The 20,860-nt window shown below is 36.7% G+C and overlaps 1 protein-coding gene across 41 annotated transcripts in view; it reads right to left on the reverse strand.

Annotated features, from left to right (window-relative positions):
* Positions 1 to 20,860, reverse strand: part of CEP128 (centrosomal protein 128) — a 407,789-nt gene that overhangs the window by 256,690 nt on the left and 130,239 nt on the right. For 25 of the 41 annotated variants that reach the window (XR_014313195.1, XM_082736354.1, XM_082736384.1 and 22 more), the window contains 2 exons: positions 15,289 to 15,939; positions 10,109 to 10,273 (listed from right to left, as the gene is read on the reverse strand). Coding sequence is in view for 40 of the 41 variants with exons in the window: in XM_082736354.1 (XP_082592480.1) it covers positions 10,109 to 10,273; positions 15,289 to 15,939 (816 nt within the window). In the remaining variant the exon portion in view is untranslated. The remainder of the gene's footprint in view (positions 1 to 10,108; positions 10,274 to 15,288; positions 15,940 to 20,860) is intronic. The other 16 variants (XM_082736376.1, XM_082736360.1, XM_082736375.1 and 13 more) reach the window with 1 other exon arrangement.

Raw genomic sequence — 20,860 nt, forward strand, 5'->3', positions numbered from 1 at the left:
AAACAAAACAAAAAACCAAAGCAGCACTTCCAAAATCAACAGTTCAGATCAGTTTGAAAAAGTCTCCATGGATCCAACCTATGTATATCCTGTGCCCTTAGTGAACCCAACACTACTTAGGAACAAAGAGGACAAGGGAAGGTCATAAACTGAATTTTTCACCCATTATAAAAGTGCAATAACATGCATTTTCTTCCCCACCCATGCAGATATTGTAACAACAGATAAGTTGAGCTCTAAGAATGATAGGAATACCTGCCCCTTCTCTTGCCCCCAGGCACTTTATAGGAGCTCCCTCTAGGGTTCCTACTACTTTGTATGTCTTTTATGTCTGTCTCTTTAGCAGACTGTGAATTCCTATTGGGCAGAGATCTTATTTTTTATTTAAACATCCCAGTACCTAGTAGAGTGTCTCAGATAGCAGTCAATCGATAAATTTTTCTGAAATATACATGTCCTTGTATGTTCCATTCATTCTGTGAGCATTTTGTGTGTGCGTGCTCTATGGGCCCAACAGAATAGACCCCAACAATACGACAATGAAGAAAACAAAATCTCTGAACTCAAATGACTTCTTATGTTTCTGAAAGTTTGCTTTTGCAATAAATCAATCAATGAAATCATTGAGGGCAATCATCTTGTCAGTAACAGGTTACTGTAAATGGCAAGGCCAGTTGATGTCACAAAAGCGAGGGCACTGCCAGGAGTAAGGAGTAAAGAGATGCAAAATAAGCTTTAAGGATAGAACTAGTAAGATCTATTAATGAATTAAGTACAGATTCATGTGTGAATGAATGAAATGCTTCTTTATATGTATTTAATAAGCAAAAGAACACTGTAATTCCTACTAGAATATTGGTTTCTTAAAAGTGCTACTATTTTGTGGGTTAGATATTCTTTTTTCTCCTCTGTAAGTAGATGCTTTACACTATTTCCTTCAAAGAAGGGAAAGAAGTTACAATTAATAGTATGGTAAGAATAAGAGCTGAAAGCATCAGTAAAACAGAAGCACTAATAGAAAAAAAGTAAGGCATAATTAGAACATTGGATATATGATTTGGTACATATTAAAATTGGGATATGAAAGAGTTTCCAATCCATAACCTAGTCTTAGGCAGGCATAGAAAATTTATCCATAAGACAGAAACCAAAAAAACACAAATTCAGATTTAAACTCCTAACCCCACTTAAGGAAATTATTCTTGCCTCAGGCTTTTTAGTATCTTTTTCTAGAAGAATATTGAGCAATACAAAAATCATTGGCAGCATAATCAGAAAGGTGTCAGGACATGTATTGGATACATTCCTAGAAATTAATATTCAAAGTCAGAAACAAAAATACCACTGAAGGGTATTTTATGCATTCATTAAATTTTAGGACCATTTTGCAATTATTATGTATTTCTCTTAAGTCCAATGCTAGGAAACAGAAGTAACATTAGTTATTTAAAATCAGCCACTTTTGATGCATTTCTTTTTCTGAAACAAAATACGGACAAGGAAACAAACAACCAGAGTTTCAAATTATGCATTTGGAATGAACACTGTTTAATTTTCAAAAGATAAAAATGTATCATTCAGCACCAGAGAAATGTTTATAAGCTTACCGTGTCTTTAAAAACCATCGGGATTTATTCTCTTTTTTTCTTAAAATATACTTAAGCATTCATTTATTCTTAATGAAAGAATATGGGGGGAAAAGTTAAGAACAAATTTCCAAATAATATAACTTATGTTAACAATGACCACCTCCTGTTGTTTTCCTAAAATTTACAGACTATTGCTCACTTGACATTAAATGACAAGTGGATAGAGTCACTTTAAACTGTGATTTAAAAACAAAAACAAAACACTCAACCTCACTTAAAACAAACCTGGACATTCATTTTATGTTCTCTTTTAGGGTCTAACCAAAGCAAGCAAGCTAGGACCGCTTACCTCTCAACAAAGCACTGAAACAGATAAAATACAGGACACTTCATGCAGCCTATTCCCCTTGGCTTTCCACATCACAACCAACTGCATGTACCATTATTTAGCTTAACTCCTACACTATGGCGATCACTCACAATCTCAAAATTAAATGAAATCAAACTAATAGTACAAGATTTTAAAGGTAAGTGTCCAACAAGACTGCACTCCTCTAAAGCCTTTGTAATTTTTTCAGGGGCTCAATGAATTAAGGATTAAATGACAGTCCTCTTAAATCGAGTCCAAATCAGGGATGAAAAATTTGCAAACTTTGACTTCACTCATTATATTCATTTAAATTCAACCTCTTTGATTGCAAATGTTGGTAGAAAAGTCACTGCCAATGGAATAGAGTTTGAAAATGCGTCTCCACACTTACCTTCCATTTTGGAAAGTAGAGACCACATGTACTTCTATACAGCCTTTATTTCTTACCCCGGCCTCTGCCACAGCTGTATGTATAACTGCCCCCTCCCCCAATCACTGCATAGTCACTTCACCTTTGCATTTTAAAACTGTTTCTTAAAACCTGGCATAGATTTTCATATACGGTAAGGACTCTGATGTTTTAGCCAACTCTGTGAAAGTCAAGGACTACTCTGGATTTAATGACTACAAGTGGTTCAATTAAAAGCACTTTATAAGTAACAAATACAAAACAAAGCATATAATTCTACCTTTAATTTGACCATCTTATCTTCATTTTTTTAATATTTTTAAAGATTTTTTAAGAATTAATTTCATATGGGACGCCTGGGTGGCTCAATGGGTTAAGCTGCTGCCTTCGGCTCAGGTCATGATCCCAGCGTCCTGGGATCGAGTCCCACATCGGGCTCCTTGCTTGGCGGGGAGCCTGCTTCTCCCTCTGCCTCTGTCTGCCATTGTGTCCGCCTGTGCTCGCTCTCTCTCCCTCTCTCTCTGACAAATAAATAAATAAAATATTAAAAAAAAAAAAGAATTAATTTCATAGGAAATTACTCATAACAAGTCAGTCAGTGTTTATATTTAGAGTATCTAGTTTAAATTTCCCTCCAAATTAATACAGGGTAGCTACAACTTTATTCTCTCTATTCTACTCACACAATTTAAAATAGATGCTGCACTAAAGAAAGAGTAAGTCCTGCCTAAAAATGTCCGAAAGTATAAACACTAAACACTAAAGTAAATGAAAGAAGTCAGCAGCTCATTTGCTTCTATTTCTTTCTTGCTATTCTGAAAACAAAAAAAAAAATAAAATCAGAGAATTCTGCCTTCCACAAAGAGTTCTTAGTAAAAAAATACAGAACTGTGACTCTATATAGTAGTGAATACTTTATAGACAGCTGACAATCGTATATATTTTTCCATATGATGAAAAATACCAATCCTGAACAGATGAGAACTGAATTAGAACTGAAAATTGATTCATTTTTTCCTGCCACAGATATATTTTTTCCTGCCACAGATATATTTTATGTGGCAATATCAGGTTTTAATTTGATTTTTCTAACAAAGTCACTGATGACTTCTTTTCTAAAACTGGTGTCAAGCTAAAAAAATTAAAGAGTATATGGTAATCTGTTGAATATAATAACCCTAAATTTAAATTCAACACTATGAGTTCAATGAAAAGATACAAATGTGAGTCATTTTGCTGGCAGTAAATAAAGGGAAAAAAATAAAAGGAATTTGTGCTCATATCCTGTTTCCACCACAAACTATGCAATGTTGGACAAGTCACCATTATACTCGCAACCTCAGTTTCCACCATCTGTAAAAATGGGCATCATAATTACACAGAAGAATTACCATTTTTCAAAGATCATTATATAGTATTAAAAAAATCCCTTAAGTGTTTTTATCCAATATAATAATAGCTTTAAAATATCTGCTACATAGGGTGCCTGAGTGGTTCAGTGGGTTAAAGCCTCTGCCTTCGGCTAAGGTCATGGCCCCTCATTGCGATAAGGGGGGAGCCTGCTTCCCTTCCTTTCTTCCTGCCTGCCTCTCTGCCTACTTGTGATCTCTGTCTGTCAAATAAATAAATAAAATCTTAAAAAAAATTTTTTTTAAATCTGCTAGGTGTCACTTCATAAATAATTTGAATAAAGCATTTCAAGGGAAGGAACAAAAATATATGTTTATGAATTCTGATCTATTCAATACTTAGACTCCTATAACCACTATAGCCTTGGATGTCACAAAATCTGTGGCCTTAAGGTATTCCCTAATTGTGTAATCACAGTTTCTCTCTCCTGAAAAAATAATAGAAAAGAAGCCTCTTGAGAGAATTCAGAATACTACATAAATTAGCAATAATTATACAAGCTAGGTAAGAATCCCAGATAACCTATATAATCTATATACTGGTTCTTATAGGTGCTGGTACAACAGGAAAAAAAAAAAAATAGAATTTGTAAGCCTGATTCCTATTTCCATTTCTACCAATGGACCGCTGGAGCACTTGGGCAAGTCTCAATTAACTCTTTGGGCCAGACCTGCCTCATCTATAAAAGAAGATGGTGGAGGGCTAATATTGTTAAAGGTTCTTTTATACTTCAGAATTACACTGATGCTAAATGTTCTGGGAAACACCACCTCTGCACAATATTCCAGTACAATCTTGTAAACGCTGAGACCCTGCTTATTAAAAATAAAAGCTAATACGTAGATTTTTTTTGTGGGGCAGAGAAACAACCTACTAAAGAATCTTCCAACACTGCCAGGGCACCTGGGTGGCTCAGTGGGTTAAGCCTCTGCATTCGGCTCAGGTCATGATCTTGGGGTCCTGGGATTGAGCCCCGCATCAGGCTCTCTGCTCAGCAGAGAGCCTGCTTCTCCTCCTCTCTCTCTGCCTGCCTCTGTGCCTACTTGTGATCTCTCTCTGTCAAATAAATAAATAAAATCTTTAAAAAAAAAAAAAAAAAGATTATCTTCCAACACTGCCATGGCTAGTTATAACCACAAGGCATGTGTACCCATGTGACAGCATCTCTCATAATGGGGGAAGTTCTACATATGGTTGTGATTATGGGTGGAATAAAGGAGAAAAGCAAAATGAGGAGAGTGGATACCTCTGGCTTTCTCCAGGTTTGGGTATCTAGTAGCAAGAAGCCTGTCTGCATGATTTTCCTTAGAATTAAATCAGTAACAAATACAAATGAAAGCTCTAAATATGGAAAGCACTGGATCATATAGGAGAGAAATTACTTGATCTGTAATTTTAAAATAGAAAACACACAGTAATGTAATCAACAAGAGAATGCCATATTCACCAGATAAAATATTGGGTGTCAAATAAACTTGATTTTGAAAAATGTTCAAGGACACAGGCAAATTCAGAACACAAAGCTGTGCACGGCAAATAATCCCAAATGGGATCTGTGTATCTGAGTGTGTAGAAAAGAACCCCAAAAAGAATTTTACCAGAACTTGAATGAAAGAAAGTTAGGTGGTAAGATCACAGGTGAGTTTTTAAACCTTCCTTATTACCTAGGGGCGCCTGGGTGGCTCAGTGGGTTAAGCTGCTGCCTTTGGCTCAGGTCATGATCTCAGGGTCCTGGGATTGAGCCCTGCATCAGGCTCTCTGCTCAGCAGGGAGCCTGCCTCCTCCTTTCTCTCTCTGCCTGCCTCTCTGCCTACTTGTGATCTCTGTCTGTCAAATAAAATAAATAAAATCTTTTAAAAAAATCTATTTTATAATTTTTAATGTTCCCTTTTAAAGAACAAAATATTTTTCTAAACATAATTTCAGAATTTATTAAAATGAATATAATAAAATAATAAAATTACTCTTTCTCCAACATCTGAAAATTAATGTCTCCATTAGTCTACATTGGATATAGGAAAACAATCTCAGAACATTACTATCATTTTTTATGCTATTTTTATCACTAATTATGAAAATACCTGCAAAAATAGTGTATTTTTTTTTCATAAAACAGCCATGCTTCCAAAACATAGGGTTCAAAGAACAGACACAGTATAAACAGAATAATCTACAAAATAATATTCTCTTAATTTTAGACACCATATTTATGTCTAAAATATCATATAAATATGTTTGAAAATTAAAAACATTTAATACTTAACACTACAAAATTACTTGGAAAGTTCCACAAGGATGACCAGTATCATTAGTAAACTCACACCTACTTTAATAAAATGTTTTTTAAGTTGGATCAGATACAGGTCTGTATATATAAAAGACATATAAAATTTTCACTATGTGAACTTTGATGTTGACTTGCTAAGCAAAAATGGCTTAATCATATGCTCTTTTGATGATTCAGATTCCAGTGAAACCAATAAAAATATATTTCTGATAAAACAAACAGCATTATGAGTTTCCAGGTAAATGCCAGAAGAACTAAAAGATTAATATTAATAAGATCCTTTTAGAACAAAAGAAGAAATCAAATATTTTCCTTTAAAATTTTAAGCAAAAGGAATATTAAATTTCAATGACACTACAAAGTTCTATCTAACATTTCATGAGAGCTTTTTCCCTAGTAAAAAGTTCATAATAGCTTTAAATGCATATGTAAATATTCTGTGGGTTGTATAATACTTGTTCTCTTTGTCATGTAAAATTGAAAAATAACATTTGATATTAAACCAAAATCAGATGTTGGAAAAATGCATCTTATTATCTACATATCTACATATCACCACTAAATACATAAGGAAAATATGTTACATTAGTTATTCTGTACACATATACCTAACAGCAATCTTTTACTACTGATTCATGTTGCTGATGGTAATGGTTTTATATGAATTTTGATGCAATTTTAACATTTATTAGCTTACCAAATAATAACATGACAAGAAACAAAGACCTAAAGTAAGCAGTCAAAATAGTAGCATGACATTTAAAAAAAGAGGGGAAGTGCCACTTACACCACTAAGATGAACATGTGAGAATAATGCTATGTTAGGTAAACAAGAAAGGCTTCCCTTTTGAATCACATTTGAAATCCCCTCAATCCATAAGGCCCCATTTATCAAGTTCAATGTATTGCTTACATAGTAATCTTTGGGTTACAAGTCATAGGGCTTTTTTTTTTCCACTGAAAATATATTTTCATCTTGTTTCCCTGTTTTTATTTTCCACAGTCTGCTGTAACGCCCCTCCCACACACACACACATACACAATGTACATATACCCACAGGTTATCCATATTTTTTATCCTCATATGTTTTTGCAAGTATGTATATATGCGCGCACATGTGCGTTTACACACACACACACACACACACGCACACATCCTCTTTATCCACAATTTACTTACAAATTATCTACTGTGTATCTGGCTCTGTGCCTGATCTTGGAGATGGAAAAACAATCAAAATTTGGTTCCTGTCCTCAAATAGAAAACATAATTATAAAACTATCTACTTGTTTGGTTTGCTTGACACACATGCCTTCAATATCACTTGCTAATAGAAATGCCAGTTCTTTTCACAAGGGAGCCTCCTCTGGGGGCCATCTGTCTCAAGTGATTCAACACAGTCTGGTTCTAAACTTCCAGTCTGCATAGTTCATCAGTAATTCTTACTCCCAGTTCCCTGGCCCTTCACTACCTAACATTATTCGACAGGACCACAGGCAATCAATACTGGCTGATTTGTTGATTGCTTGGTTGAACCACTAATCAGTATTTATTTGGAAACATAACAATAACAAAATAATGGCATTTACTAATTGATAGCTTATTATATATCAGTTACTCTGCCAGGCACTTTATATATTTTTTTCACATTTAATTCTGTAACAGAGGAATCATCATACCTTTTTAAAGATGATAAAACTGAGATTTTGAGTTTTAAAAAACATATAGCTAGAAAATTACGTACACTCTAATGTTTTGCCCATAGCCACTAACGCTATGCCACCTCTCAGAGAGAAGAGCGCTATCTATAGATGGGGAGCCCAACCATATTTTGATTCATATGCAACCACATAGTAAGGCACAGGTCAACATAAACAGCTAAGTGAATCCGAAGTACTTAATCATGTACACAAAAAACAGATCTTAAAGGAAAGCAGCCATATAAGCTATATATATTTATTTATACATGTATCTTTATATCTATATGTATCAATATCGATATCAATATATCTTTAAGATTATTCAGCAGTTTAGATTCCAGAAACATCTTTTGTCTGCATTAGCACACACTGTCAAGACTCTACTCTACAGTTGTAACAACTGAAAGTGATTTGTTTTTCATGATCTGGCTAGGAGCATTCAGTTGCAGATCTGTGTCTTATCTGCAACTGAATGCTCCTAGCACCCAGTCTGAGGCCTGCCACATACTGGATGCTCAACACAGAGCAATGGAATACAATCCTTAACTCCTGAAACTTTTTTGTAAGGTGAATGTTCCACATATACGAATATGTGATAACATGTATATATTTAGAACATCACAAATAGAATCAGTGAGGAAACATATATTTTAAGCAGAACAAGGTAAACTCACATCCCAACATAAGAAATTTTCACCATTATTTCTTAAATGCAAATGCGTAAGTATAGAACACATTAAAACAATCTTCTGGTTAGAATTTTAATTATGGAAAAGCTGGAAAATTTAGCATTGTCTCCACAGCAACTACACCCTGATAGCCGATCCACTGGACACATTCAAAACCAAACAGGATGGGGCGCCTGGGTGGCTCAGTGGATTAAGCTGCTGCCTTCGGCTCAGGTCATGATCTCAGGGTCCTGGGATCAAGCCCCGCATCAGGCTCTCTGCTCAGTCTCTCTGCCTGACTCTCTGCCTACTTGTGATCTCTCTCTCGGTCAAATAAATAAATAAAATCTTTAAAAAACAAAACAAACAAAACATAAGAACTAAATTGCAGCAGTTGTCAAGACTGTAGGCCTTAATTTAGCAACTTAATTTAGCACATTTAATCATAAACACCAAACTTATATCTTACTTCCTTGATTTTAACAACTACTAGAAAAGGAAAAAAATATACCTATAAAATATAATGAATTTTACAAAAACATAAAGAGGAAAAGATCAGTAAAGCAGTTAAGGAAGTTTCTTCCTAGAGGTCTGTGAAGCATTTTATGATACCTTACCCAGTGGTGGCACCTTACTCACACATGTAACCTTATCAGCTACCGATCTATGTTGTCTTATCCTCCTACCAGTAAGTTCTTTAATGGTCATCTTTACATGTGACTTCGATCATACTCAACTACAAATCCTTTTGGAAGTTGGTGGAAGAGAGATATTCTTCTACTCCTAATTGACTTTTGCCATAAAAGCAGTGACTCTCTGAGAGTCCCTAGTTTTCTACACAATGCCTGACAGCAGATACTCAAATTCACACATCTACTGAAAGGAAAGCAGTAAATCTGCCAGGAATGTTCCAAGGTTACCAACCTTCTTAAGCTTCGGTCTCTGCAACTGCAAAAATGAATTTAATAAAGTATCGACTTCATAAAATTTCATAAAATTACCATCAGTACTGAAAGTGCCTCACACATGGTGAGTACTTAACTATTACAGGTTTTATTTTGAGCCTCAGTTTCCTCATAGGTTAAAAGGGATCAATGAAATCTACCCCAGAGAGTTGTGAGATCTAAAAAAGCACACATACATCAATCAACTGGCATAAATGCCTTACATATAACAGGTCCTCAATAAACCAGAATTCCTTTCTTTGCTACCTTGCCTCTAAACTCCTATTTTAAGATCCAGAAGAAATTTAAAAATCAAATGTAGTAGAAGGTTAACCGTTTGGTTGAAAGACTCAAATCCAGCATTCTAACAAACTATCACTCTTTTTGTGGCACCAATATAACTTTCCCATGAAAGACAACAATTAGCATTTATTAATACATAAAATAGGGGCAGCACCTGGGTGGCTCAGTCGGAGAAGCGACCGATTCTTGATTTTGGTTCTCTGATCTCAGAGTTCTGAGACTGAGCCCCACATCGGGCTCTGTGATAAGCCTGTAGGCTGCTTGAGATTCTCTTTCTCTTCCTCTCCCTCTGCAACCCCCCCGACCCCCATCCGCGGGCCTGCTCTCTCTCTCTTAAAAAAAGAAAACTGCATAAAATATATTCTATAAGAAATACCAGAAGAAATCTGAATAAGTCTTTAAAATTAGAATTCATTCATATTTTTACCTTTTCTTCTAGCTGGTCCTTCAAAGCCTGATATTTTAGCTTCAGTTTTCTATTCTCATTTTCATTCTGGGTTAATTCATCTGTCAGCCTATCACACTGTGACTTCACCTTCTCTAGCTGACAACGATGGACTTTGGCTGTATTCTTATCTTCTAGGCTTTCTGCCTGAGAAAAAAAAGGAGAAAAGAGAAAGTCCACTGGCCACAGCCAAACTGTACCACAAAAAATTACACGTTATCAGTGGGCAAAAATGTCAAGAGTTTGCTCTAAGCATCTGTACATAACATACACACCATACAAACACAAAAAAGGAAATGCTCCTAACATTTATTCAATCCCTCCTTAGCGCTTACTGAGCACTTACTCAGTGAAAAGTGCTGTACTAAGTGCTGAGATAGCAAATATGAACAGTAAGTAGCCAGATGCATTTATCAATTCTACAACAATGAAGAAGTGTTTAATGAAGGCAGAAGCAAATACTGTGGTGCCTGCTTCCAAACCAAAGCAGGCACCCCAATTCTACTGACAGGGAAAGAGGCTGTGAGAGGTGTCCCAAAAGGGAAATATTATGACCCATTACTGACTGATCGCTTTCCTCCTCTATAAAAGGAGCTTTACAACATTCCTGCTCAACCTCTCTCCTGGGTTTTGTGAAAGAACTGTGTACTTTCAGGATAACAAAATACTGATGCCACCTTGTGAGGCCGAAAGGATTATGAATTGTAGCAGCCAAGAAACTATAAGTAACTGAACTTGAAAAGGAGTTTTTAATCAAAATTTTTTTATCAAAAATAACCAGTGATTATTTATTTCAGTGCCAACAGTGTAATAAAGTACCTGGTTTTTTAACTTTTTCTCAAATATAACCAGAATCAACTTTAAGAAAAAATTAGGAATAATCTATTCAGTGTATAAAATTCAAAAAAGATTTGCCAGGTATGTGAATTTTAAAACTTTTAAGATGACAACAATGCAAACACTTCCTATAGGTCAGGCACTGCTCTCAGATCTCTTTGCACAGTTTTTCCTCATTGTGTCCTTGCAACAACCTGCCCAGGGAGGTACTATTACCACTGCCTCCTTTTTTGCAGCTGAAGTCCAGAGACACTAATAACTTATCCCAGCATATGTAATGAGGAACGACAGGGTCAGGATTTGAACCCAGGAATTCTAATGTGCAGACTTTCAACTATTCTGCCACACTGCTTTTAGGAAGGTACACTTATCATTTTTAAAAACCAGCTGTGTACAACTTGACAATGTTAACTGGTCACACCTACCAGTTACTAACAGCTTGAAAGCAACTACCTATGATCTGTTTAAAACAAGTGTTTTAATTTCTAAGATACATTTTTTTTTTCTTTTTACAAGTATATTGTATGTGTGTAATCAGGTACGTAGGAATTCAACCACTGGAATCAATTTCCTGAGAGGAAGTTTTGTCAGCTTCACACAAAATCTGTATTATAGTCACCTCACAAAAATTCACCTAAGACTGGATGCCATTTCAAATTAACACAGGAATTGATTTTTAATAAGGAATCCTGTTTTCACAACCTAAAAACAAAATTACAAAATAAAGCCTCTCATCAGGAAAATTGCTCAATTATGATTTTAAGTTTCAATAGAATGCTTTGCCTTTTCTTCATGGCTAATGAAACTCTTGGGTACAGAAGGTTCCCCTAAAGCCAGTGGAGAACTGGAGTTAGCTCAGGGAGCCTTAAAAACCAGCGATGCTCATCTCTTTCCAAAACTGTCCCTCTCTGGTGATAACGTTCTTTGATAGCCTGAAGTCAAGTGGGGTATATATACAATATATATACAACACTAAACTGGGCAAATGCTACAAATCAGGGTTTCCTCCTTGACTCCCCCCCCCCAGTTTTAAAACATTTGCCCACACGCCAACGCCTAAATTTGACTAAGACCTTACTTCTTATGGTTTTATTAGTACATTTACATTGCACTCTAAGGTTCACAAAGTGATGTACTCATGAAAACCCTGTGATAAAGACATTACTAGTCCCATTTTATTGATGAGGTGAAAAAAGGTTAAGTAACTTGACGAAGATCATATAGCCAGCAAGAAGCAAAAGTATAAAAGTAGAGATCAAACCCTTAGTCTGTGATCCCTCCCCACCAAAAAGGCTCCACCACATGATTTCTATTGAAATCATAATGAGGTGATAACCCAATATCCTTCAAATATGAATAGGAGCCAGAATATTTCATTAAAATATTTTACATTTAAATTTAAAAATAGGCATAAGTAGACCTAGATGGGGAAAATATATAAATCGTGCAGAGAAAAAATATGAGTAATGTATCAGCATTTATTGGACTCAGAAAAATAAAAGTGAAGCCAAAAGACAAAGAAATAGAACATTTAAAGAGCTACTTGTCTCAAGTCCTCTTATACATAATTCAGTACACTAAGTCATCTGTGGTGACCATTATTATCAACTCCTTTTAATTAATATAAATAAGCAAAAGTATAGGATCATGTTAGTGAAATAGCATGAAGTAGGGGTTTTTCCTTATGGGCAAGTTATTCAGTTTACAATGAAAGTGCTTACAATCTCTGGTTCTCCTTTTAAGCTCTTATGTTGCTTTTATACCACATTAAAGAGTGGCTGAAACACCCCTCCTCTGTCTTCCAAATTTAAAAAAAAAATGCCTAAAAGTTTCAAAATATCTACAGAGTACTTCTAAGTTATATACTCTTTACATACAGAGAATTTCTCAAAGCTTTACCGTCATTTCACTATACATGAATACAAAGCACTTCCTAATGAAGGGATGGGGGAAAATGCCTGTTAAATACTATCTACTCTGTTTTGATCCAACCCCCTCACATTTCCTCATGGACCTTCCCTAGCCATCTCTGACAAATGGGGTAAACACATTTTGAGTTCTTCTTTTAATCTGCCACATTTGACACATTTTTTTTTCCTTAAGATTTTATTTATTGATTTGTCAGAGAGGGGGGGGGGCATAAGTAGGGGGGAAGAACAGGCAGAGGGAAAAGCAGGCTCTCCGCCAAGCAAGGGGCTCAATGTGGGACTCAATGCCAGAACCCTGGCATCATGACCCGAGCTGAAGGCAGACACTCCACTAATTAAGCCACTCAGGCATCCCACATTTTGAACACTCTTGACTATACCTTTCTTAAAATGTCCTGCCTAGGTTTCCAAGATACTATCCCTTTCTGGTTCCCTCCTGCCTCTCATATAGTCCTTTATTCTTATCTGCTAGAACCTTTTTCTCAATACTTCCCTTAAACATTGATGTTCTAGAGTTTCAGCCTCTTCTTTCTCCCTACATGATCTCATTAAAATTCTATGATTTCAACTACCACCAATGGGTCACTGGATCCCAAAGAGTCAATTTTAATCTCATTTTCCTCCTCAATGTCTAATCCATTATGAACTAAAAACTGTTTTGCCTAGATTTTCATGGTTAGCCTTCTGTTCTTTTTCACCTAACATGCATTAAAAACAAACAAACAAACTGGATTTGCCACTCTTCTCTCCAAATCTGCTCTTCTATCTGCATTATCTACCTTGACAAACAGCCTCATTATCCACCTAGTCCCCCAGTGTAGTTAAGAACACAGGCACTTGACTACCTAGGTCCAAACCCTGTCTCTGCTACTTTCCAGCTCTAAGACCTTCGGCAGTTGGGTTTCCACACCTCAATTTTCTCATTAGAGAAAAAATACCATACAATCTGCACGGATTGTGTGAGGATTAAATGGTTAATGCATGTAAAGTGCTTATAGTAATGATTGACATGAACTAAGTGCTGGGAAAAAATGTCTCCTACTATTATTATTATTATTATTATTATTATTATTATTGTCACAGCCAATCAATCAACATATGACATATATTTTATCTTCTTTAAGATTAGCTCCTCTCTATATTTCTGATTCTTCTTTTGTTTATGTCCTCATCAACTCTGACAGACTACTATGCAATATTTCATCAATATTAAGACATATTTTTCCACATTTTACCACCTCTGTCTTGGGATGTTGTCTTGCAGTTGACAGTATGTTATGCTTTCAGAAGGAGGTTTTTTTTTTTCCTTAGTAGCACATAATGATGAGTCTTATAACTGATGGTATCTTAGGTTGAATAAAATATGGTAAGGGCCTTCTACCTATTCCCCCAGCCTCCATTCTGCTCTGCCCACCCCAATTAATAACCCCAAATCCACTACTGTCAGCAGGCTGCATGAAACTGGGGGAGAATTCATAAAAAGCTGAAAGCATTCTACGTATGTCAGCTATTTCATTATAACTTCATCTTTTATCAAAGCATTTTTATGGCAGTTGTATTTCAAGGAACTTTGAAAAAAATTGTAATTAACCTTTGAAGACTTATCTATGTATTCACCTATTCAGCAGATATCTACAATGTTCCAGGAACTGTTCTAGGCACTGGAGATATAGCTGTAAACAAAAAACAGACTCCAATCCCAGTCCTCATGGACTTTTCATTCTAATAAAGGGAAACTAAACAATAAATAATATGGAATATATATCATATGACGAGAAGTACTATGGAAAAAAGCAAAAGCAGGAAGGAGGGACAGATTTATCACACTCCTGACAATCATGTTATAAAATAATTCCCCCGTATGGAGATAATGCTAATACCTTTAGACCCTAGAAATATTTCCCCAATGCAAGATCTCAATTATGCATTTACCCAGGCTAACTTTGATTTGGAAAAGAAAGGGTAAATCTCAAAAGCCTTGGGTTTACACAGCTTATAAGCTGATCCACTTTAGTTACCATACTAATAAGGATGGTGGTTTAAACTTCTATGGCCTTGACAAGTCTTTGCCTTTTATGTTTTAGGAGGTCACAGATGTTGAATGAGGGCACGTTTCAGGTCCACGACTTACTGCCACCTCTGCCTTTCCTGAACTCCCAAAATAGCTAAACGTTCTTTTTAAAGGGCTTCAGTGCTCTGAAATAGGTGCTCCCAGGTGGCTGCTATAACTCATTTCAACCTGGCCGAACAGGCATGAATAAGCCTCTTTACTGTTAGTTTTATCTTCCCTTCAGTGCTTAGGAATACAGAATGATCTCTAAAAGTTTACGCTTTATTAACTTCATGAGCCACCAGAAAAATTCCTTCAGTATCATCAGGATAATTCAGCGCAGGTACCTTCAGTGTCCTAATATGATTCTCAGCCTCACTCTTTTCTTTCTTGAAGTGCTTCATCAGCTCCTGGATGTTCTGTTCGTGTTTCGTTTTCACACTCTGCAACGACGATGTAAGATCTTCCAGCTCCCTCTGGTGAACATCTCGTTCTAGCTTTAACTGTGTAATGATTGTAGCTGTTTCTTCATCTCTGGATTTCACCTGTATCTTGAGGTCAGCAAGGTTCTTAAGTACATCTTTCCTGGCTCGCTGTTCCTCGGCCAATTTATTAGCAAGATCCGCCCGGATGGCGCTCAAGTTCTTGATGGCTTCTTGCATCTCGAGAAGTTGGGCTTTGTCCCTAGCCTGACTCTTCTTTAGCTCTGTGATTTCTTCTTCCAGGTGAGCTTTCTCAACTTTCATCTGGCTTTGAATCTTATTCTGATGCTTCAATTCACTCTCTAGCCTTTGGATAGTGTCCAGGGAATCCTTGACTTCTAGTTCAAGGTCAACTTGATGAGCCTTAACATCACTTAGTTTCTGCTCCTTACGGTGAAGCTCCTCCTCTTGAAGGGCACGCTTGGTTAAGACATCATTCAATTCCTTTCGAAGATTCTCTATTTGTTGTAACGCTGTATAAAGCTGGCCTTTCAGTTCATCCTTTTCTTTTAGAATCTATCAGGTTAAGAAAAAAAAAAAAATCACTGTAAAATTCACCAGAGAGACTGTCAGAAAATAAAGTTTAATACACAAGGAGAAGAAAAATCCATAAAATAGGATTTTGTATTTTTTCCATTTTTTAATGAAAAATTGCTTTTAGGCTAGAAAAAGAAAAATACAATTACCCTGACGTAGCACCACACTGATATAATATGTTGCAGATTTTCAACACCAACACATATCAATCCTTGATTATAAATAATCATTTAAATGTAGGATAAAATTTAGCAAAAGAATGGGGAAAGAAAAAGATTCCTCCTATAATTTACCAGAGGTTGAAATAATTAATGTTACTTAAAATAACAGTTCTTTGCATTTCAAATGCACCCGTTTAAAAAGGAGAAACCTCAAAACAGACAAGGAAGACAATATAGGGAACGATGCAGATACAATCTAAGAAAGGTTATGGTACAATCAGTCATTACTTAATAAATAAAGTCGGTAGGGAGAAGAAATACACTATATGTAACTGGGAGTCTCAAAGCCCCAAAAAGATAGAAATAGGATTAAGACTAGGATAGGTGGGGAAGGGACACAGGAGACAGGTCAAGGGATCAGATGTCCATCACCCTCTGCCAGCCTCTGTGCAGGGTGAAGGTGGCCACTGACAGACGGAGGGAGGCCAAGAACTACCCCTCTCGTCCTCACTGCCTCCCAAAGCAATAAAATAAGTCAGCAGCTGAGGAAGCTGGAATCACCACCCCTTTCCCCCAACACTGGCACCAAGAACAATCTCCGTCTCTGCTTACAGATGCCTGCCGTGGCTTTCACCCAGAAAAAAAAGAAAATCACGATTCTCATTTCAGAATTAGAAATAACAAGTAAAAAGGCAAATACTTACAAGGCAGTTTTACACTTCATATTTTATACTTTAGTATGAAACAATTCAAGATAAACTACAATGAGTCAATCACTCCAAAGAAACAGTTCCCTCAAAACCCTGTCAGTTTTAGCAGGGAAGAACAGCATGAGGCCAGCATGAGAGATAATAAAAGGAAGTGGTTAGGCAGCTGAGCTCTGACCATAGAAAACTGTGATTCTCAGTCCAGTCTAAGTCACCCTAGGGCCTCAAGGAAATTATTTATCTTTATAAAGACAATAATAGCACCTATATCATAGGGTTGTGATGAAGACTAGTGGCAAAGAAGAAAAAAAAAAAAGGGCAGAGGATTCAAGTTCAAGGAGAAGCCAGGATCCCAGGGAGATATCCGTGTAAGATAGTAATCAGATCCGTGAAGAGCAGGTATAATTGATAAAGCAATGCTCCTGGACTGAAAAGACTCGGGGCCAGAGAAGGAAAGAGATTACTTTGAAAGGCAGTTAAAATGGCTAAAAATATAGGGAAGTCTAAGAGTAGATGTATTACTTTTCTATTGTAGTTTAACAAATTCCAACAAATAGCAAAAAATATACCATTTATTACCTCCCTGTTTCCACAGATGCCAAGTCCAAGGAAGGTATTGTACCCAGGGTTTCCTAAAGTTAAGTTAAGGTATCAGCTGACCTGGGCTCTTACTTGGAGGCTAACAGGAAGAATCCACTTCCAAGTTCATCCACGTTGTTGGCAAAATTTAGTTCCATGCACTTAACACCCTGGTCCCTATTTCCTTGCTAGCTTTGGGCCAGGGATTGCTCTGAGCTTCTAAGGCCACCCACACTCCTTGCGTCATGGACCCCTCAGACGCTGAAGCCAGAAACACCACAATGAATCTTTCCTGTGTTTCAAATCCCTCAACTTTCCCCTCTCTCAACAGCCAGAAAAATTTCTATGCTTTTACGAATTCCTGTGATTAGAGTAGGCCCACCCGGATAATCTCCTTATCTTAAGGTCAACTCTGCCATATAACAGAACCACGAGAGTGATATCTCATCATGTTCACAGGCTCCAGGAATTAGGGTGAGTCATCTTTGGGAGGTCCACTTACCATACCAGACAGAAACTGGCAGAATCGAGTCTTGGCTGTAAGGAATATGCAAACAGGGCCTGAGAACAAGAGAAGTGCTTCAAGACCATGCTTAATGTTTGGAACAGATAACATAGGCCCTGGCTAGGAGTTAAGAGACTTCCCTGCTGCCCAGAAGATAAAGATTTTATTTTCAAGATGGAGATCTAGCAGGTAAAACATCTGTGATTGTAAAATACTGTATTATCTTCCTAAAGTTGGTTTAAACAGCGATATTTATTTTTCTCACATAACATGAACACCAGAGATGGAGCACTTCAAGAAGAGTCCTTCAAAAACTCAGGCACTGCTACTCTACAGTTCTCTAGATTTTGCCCTTGGTTTCAGCATTCCACGTATCATATCAATTCATGACAAAGGTGGCACCCTTAGAGTGGACAGTCACAGACTACATTAGTCAAGTTTGCAAATTCTTTGGCAATAAAGATACTAAAAACTAAGTTCTATTTGCTTTTTGTTAATTGCTTGGCTAGTAGCCACAGCCCAAGATTTTGTCTAGACATTGTCTCCAAATCCGAAAATGACAGTGTCTTAACTGCCACCTCAATATCCTGGACATTCCTCAGTTGAATAGGCTTTATCTTGAGGAACTCAAAACAATAGACTTGGATCCCTCTTGGCCAGGAATGCTGAAGTAGAAGCACTTGAAAGAGGCCTGAGAAATCAGGCTTGTTTTTCACCTCATTTTTACTTCAGCTAAGTTTCCTAGTTCCCTCTCTTGCTTGGACTAACTTCAGCAAGGACAGGTCATTTGGCTAATCCATCACTGAAAACCTCCAAATTATCAGACTATGTATATTTGGATTACAGACTGCAGATTTTCAGTCTCTCTACCCCCCCCCCCCAAAAAATCTTGCTCTCTGCTTTTACTATTTCTTTTTCTCCACTTTTAGACAGGCAGACTTCAACCTATATTTGTCTTTCTCTTGTAGATCTGTTCTGAAGTCTATAGTAAGATCACAACACATGCCAACATCCTAAAGTTTTCCCAAAAGTCACTTAATACCCCACTCTGAGGCACAGCATCACTGCCCCGAAAGTAGGATTTCTGATGATTCAACTAACAACTACTTCCAGTAGCACAGTTTGCCAACTTCCCCTTTAAAAAAGTATGACGCTCCTGTCCCTACTTCAGTTCTCCGTTTAGTCAATCCTACATTTTAGGCTCTTTTACTTAAAGCTCCTTACTCCGAGAACTGATGTGTCCTGTCAGCTTGAATATCTTCTGCTGAGAGTAAGAGAAAACTCCAATTCCAGCTGACTTAAACTACAAGGTAATTTAATATCATTCCAGGCAGAACTGTTCCAGACATGGTGTCAAAGCTCTACGTCTGCCTCTCTGCACTTCTCTCGGCAATACCTTCTGGTGTGTGAGACTTCGTTCTCAGGACCACAGTAAGACGGCCAACTTCGGCTACTGCAGGCATCACAGCCGAATAGAACAAAACCAGAGAAGGGAAAAAATCTCTCTTATGTGTCTTCTTCAGGGGTGAGTAAATGTTTACCAGAAGCTCCCCCCAACAGACTTCATAACTCATTTTCCATGGCTCAAAAGAGGGTTATATGCTTGGTAACTGGCCTACATTAATTTTTGAATGGAATGGAATGGATTGAATGAATGGGGGAGGGAGTAGATGGGGATAATCAAGACCACTATGGAAGCCAACTGATGTTTCTAGTAAGTATTGCCTGTATATTCAGGAGCAGAAGAGCTGGGTTGATTCCAGATTGAAGGTAAGTTAAGATCTGTGAAGTAGAAGAAAGAAATCAAAGATGCTGGTGAGCAGGTCGTCAGAGCAGCTCTTCATGAAGTTCAATTTGACAGGAAAAAACAGATTGCAGGAAATGACTGGTCAACCGGAGGAACGTAGAAAGATCAAAATCATACGGTAATCACTAAAAAAGGAAAAGGAAATAAAAGAAATGTGTAAGATCAGAGACTAAAATTTTGGAAGTAAAGATTTGGACATGGAGAAATTACAGATGAGGACAATTTTTAGTCACAGAAATTAGCTGCTGAGTGACTTGGAGGTCACCGTAAAATGGGAAATTAGTGAAGTTTAAGGATGCTGAAGTTTAAGGTTGCTGAGATGAACTTTGTAATCACTAAAGATGATGATAAGAATTACATGTAATGAAACAGGGTGAGGGGAAGCCAGGTGCAAAAATCCTTGAGAAATATGGAGGCATAATGGAAAAATATGTAGCAGTCAGGAACAATGAGAAGAGAATGTTCTAACCACACAAACCCAGCTTCCAAAGAAGAAAAGCTCTAAGAGAAGATTACGAAGGAACGATTGAAAATGGCTGTTGAAGCCAGAAGAAAGATATTGTCTAAAACCATCATAAGAATAGAAACGAACTTTTCAAAGCCTGACCACAAAATACACACAGAATTTTGTTTCCTAATGAACTAAAAGGTAGACAAAATCTTTAAAAAGGAAGAAAAGTTATGTTTCTGCATATGAAGGTATATGCAGATGGACTCTGGGTTATTCTAATATATCCATACTTTAGCCTTTCTAAAATTGCCTATGGTAGAACCATATATACATTTAAAATGTATTTAGCACTGATCCTTCTTTTCAACTTTAAAATTAAAAAATCCAGCTGTTAAAAGACAGTATATATTACATACACTCCTTTTTTCCTCAGTATGAAGGCAATACAAAAAAGGAAAAGATGTCAATTTAAGATTCTTGAAGTCAAATATTATCAAGCAAAATGCTCAATACAGGGCAAACCAATTCTTCTGCCAACTCAGCAAGAAAAACAAGCAACCTAAGAAGCATTCCTATTATCCATATTAAAATATACATCTATGTATTTGGAAATATTCAGGAAGTATATCCTACCAAATTTCCAAAAATGTAAAAAACAGGAAAAAAGTAAATTAGAGCAATTTTTAAGAG

Source organism: Mustela nivalis (genome assembly GCF_964662115.1).
Source record: "Mustela nivalis genome assembly, chromosome: 6".
NCBI lineage: Eukaryota > Metazoa > Chordata > Mammalia > Carnivora > Mustelidae > Mustela > Mustela nivalis.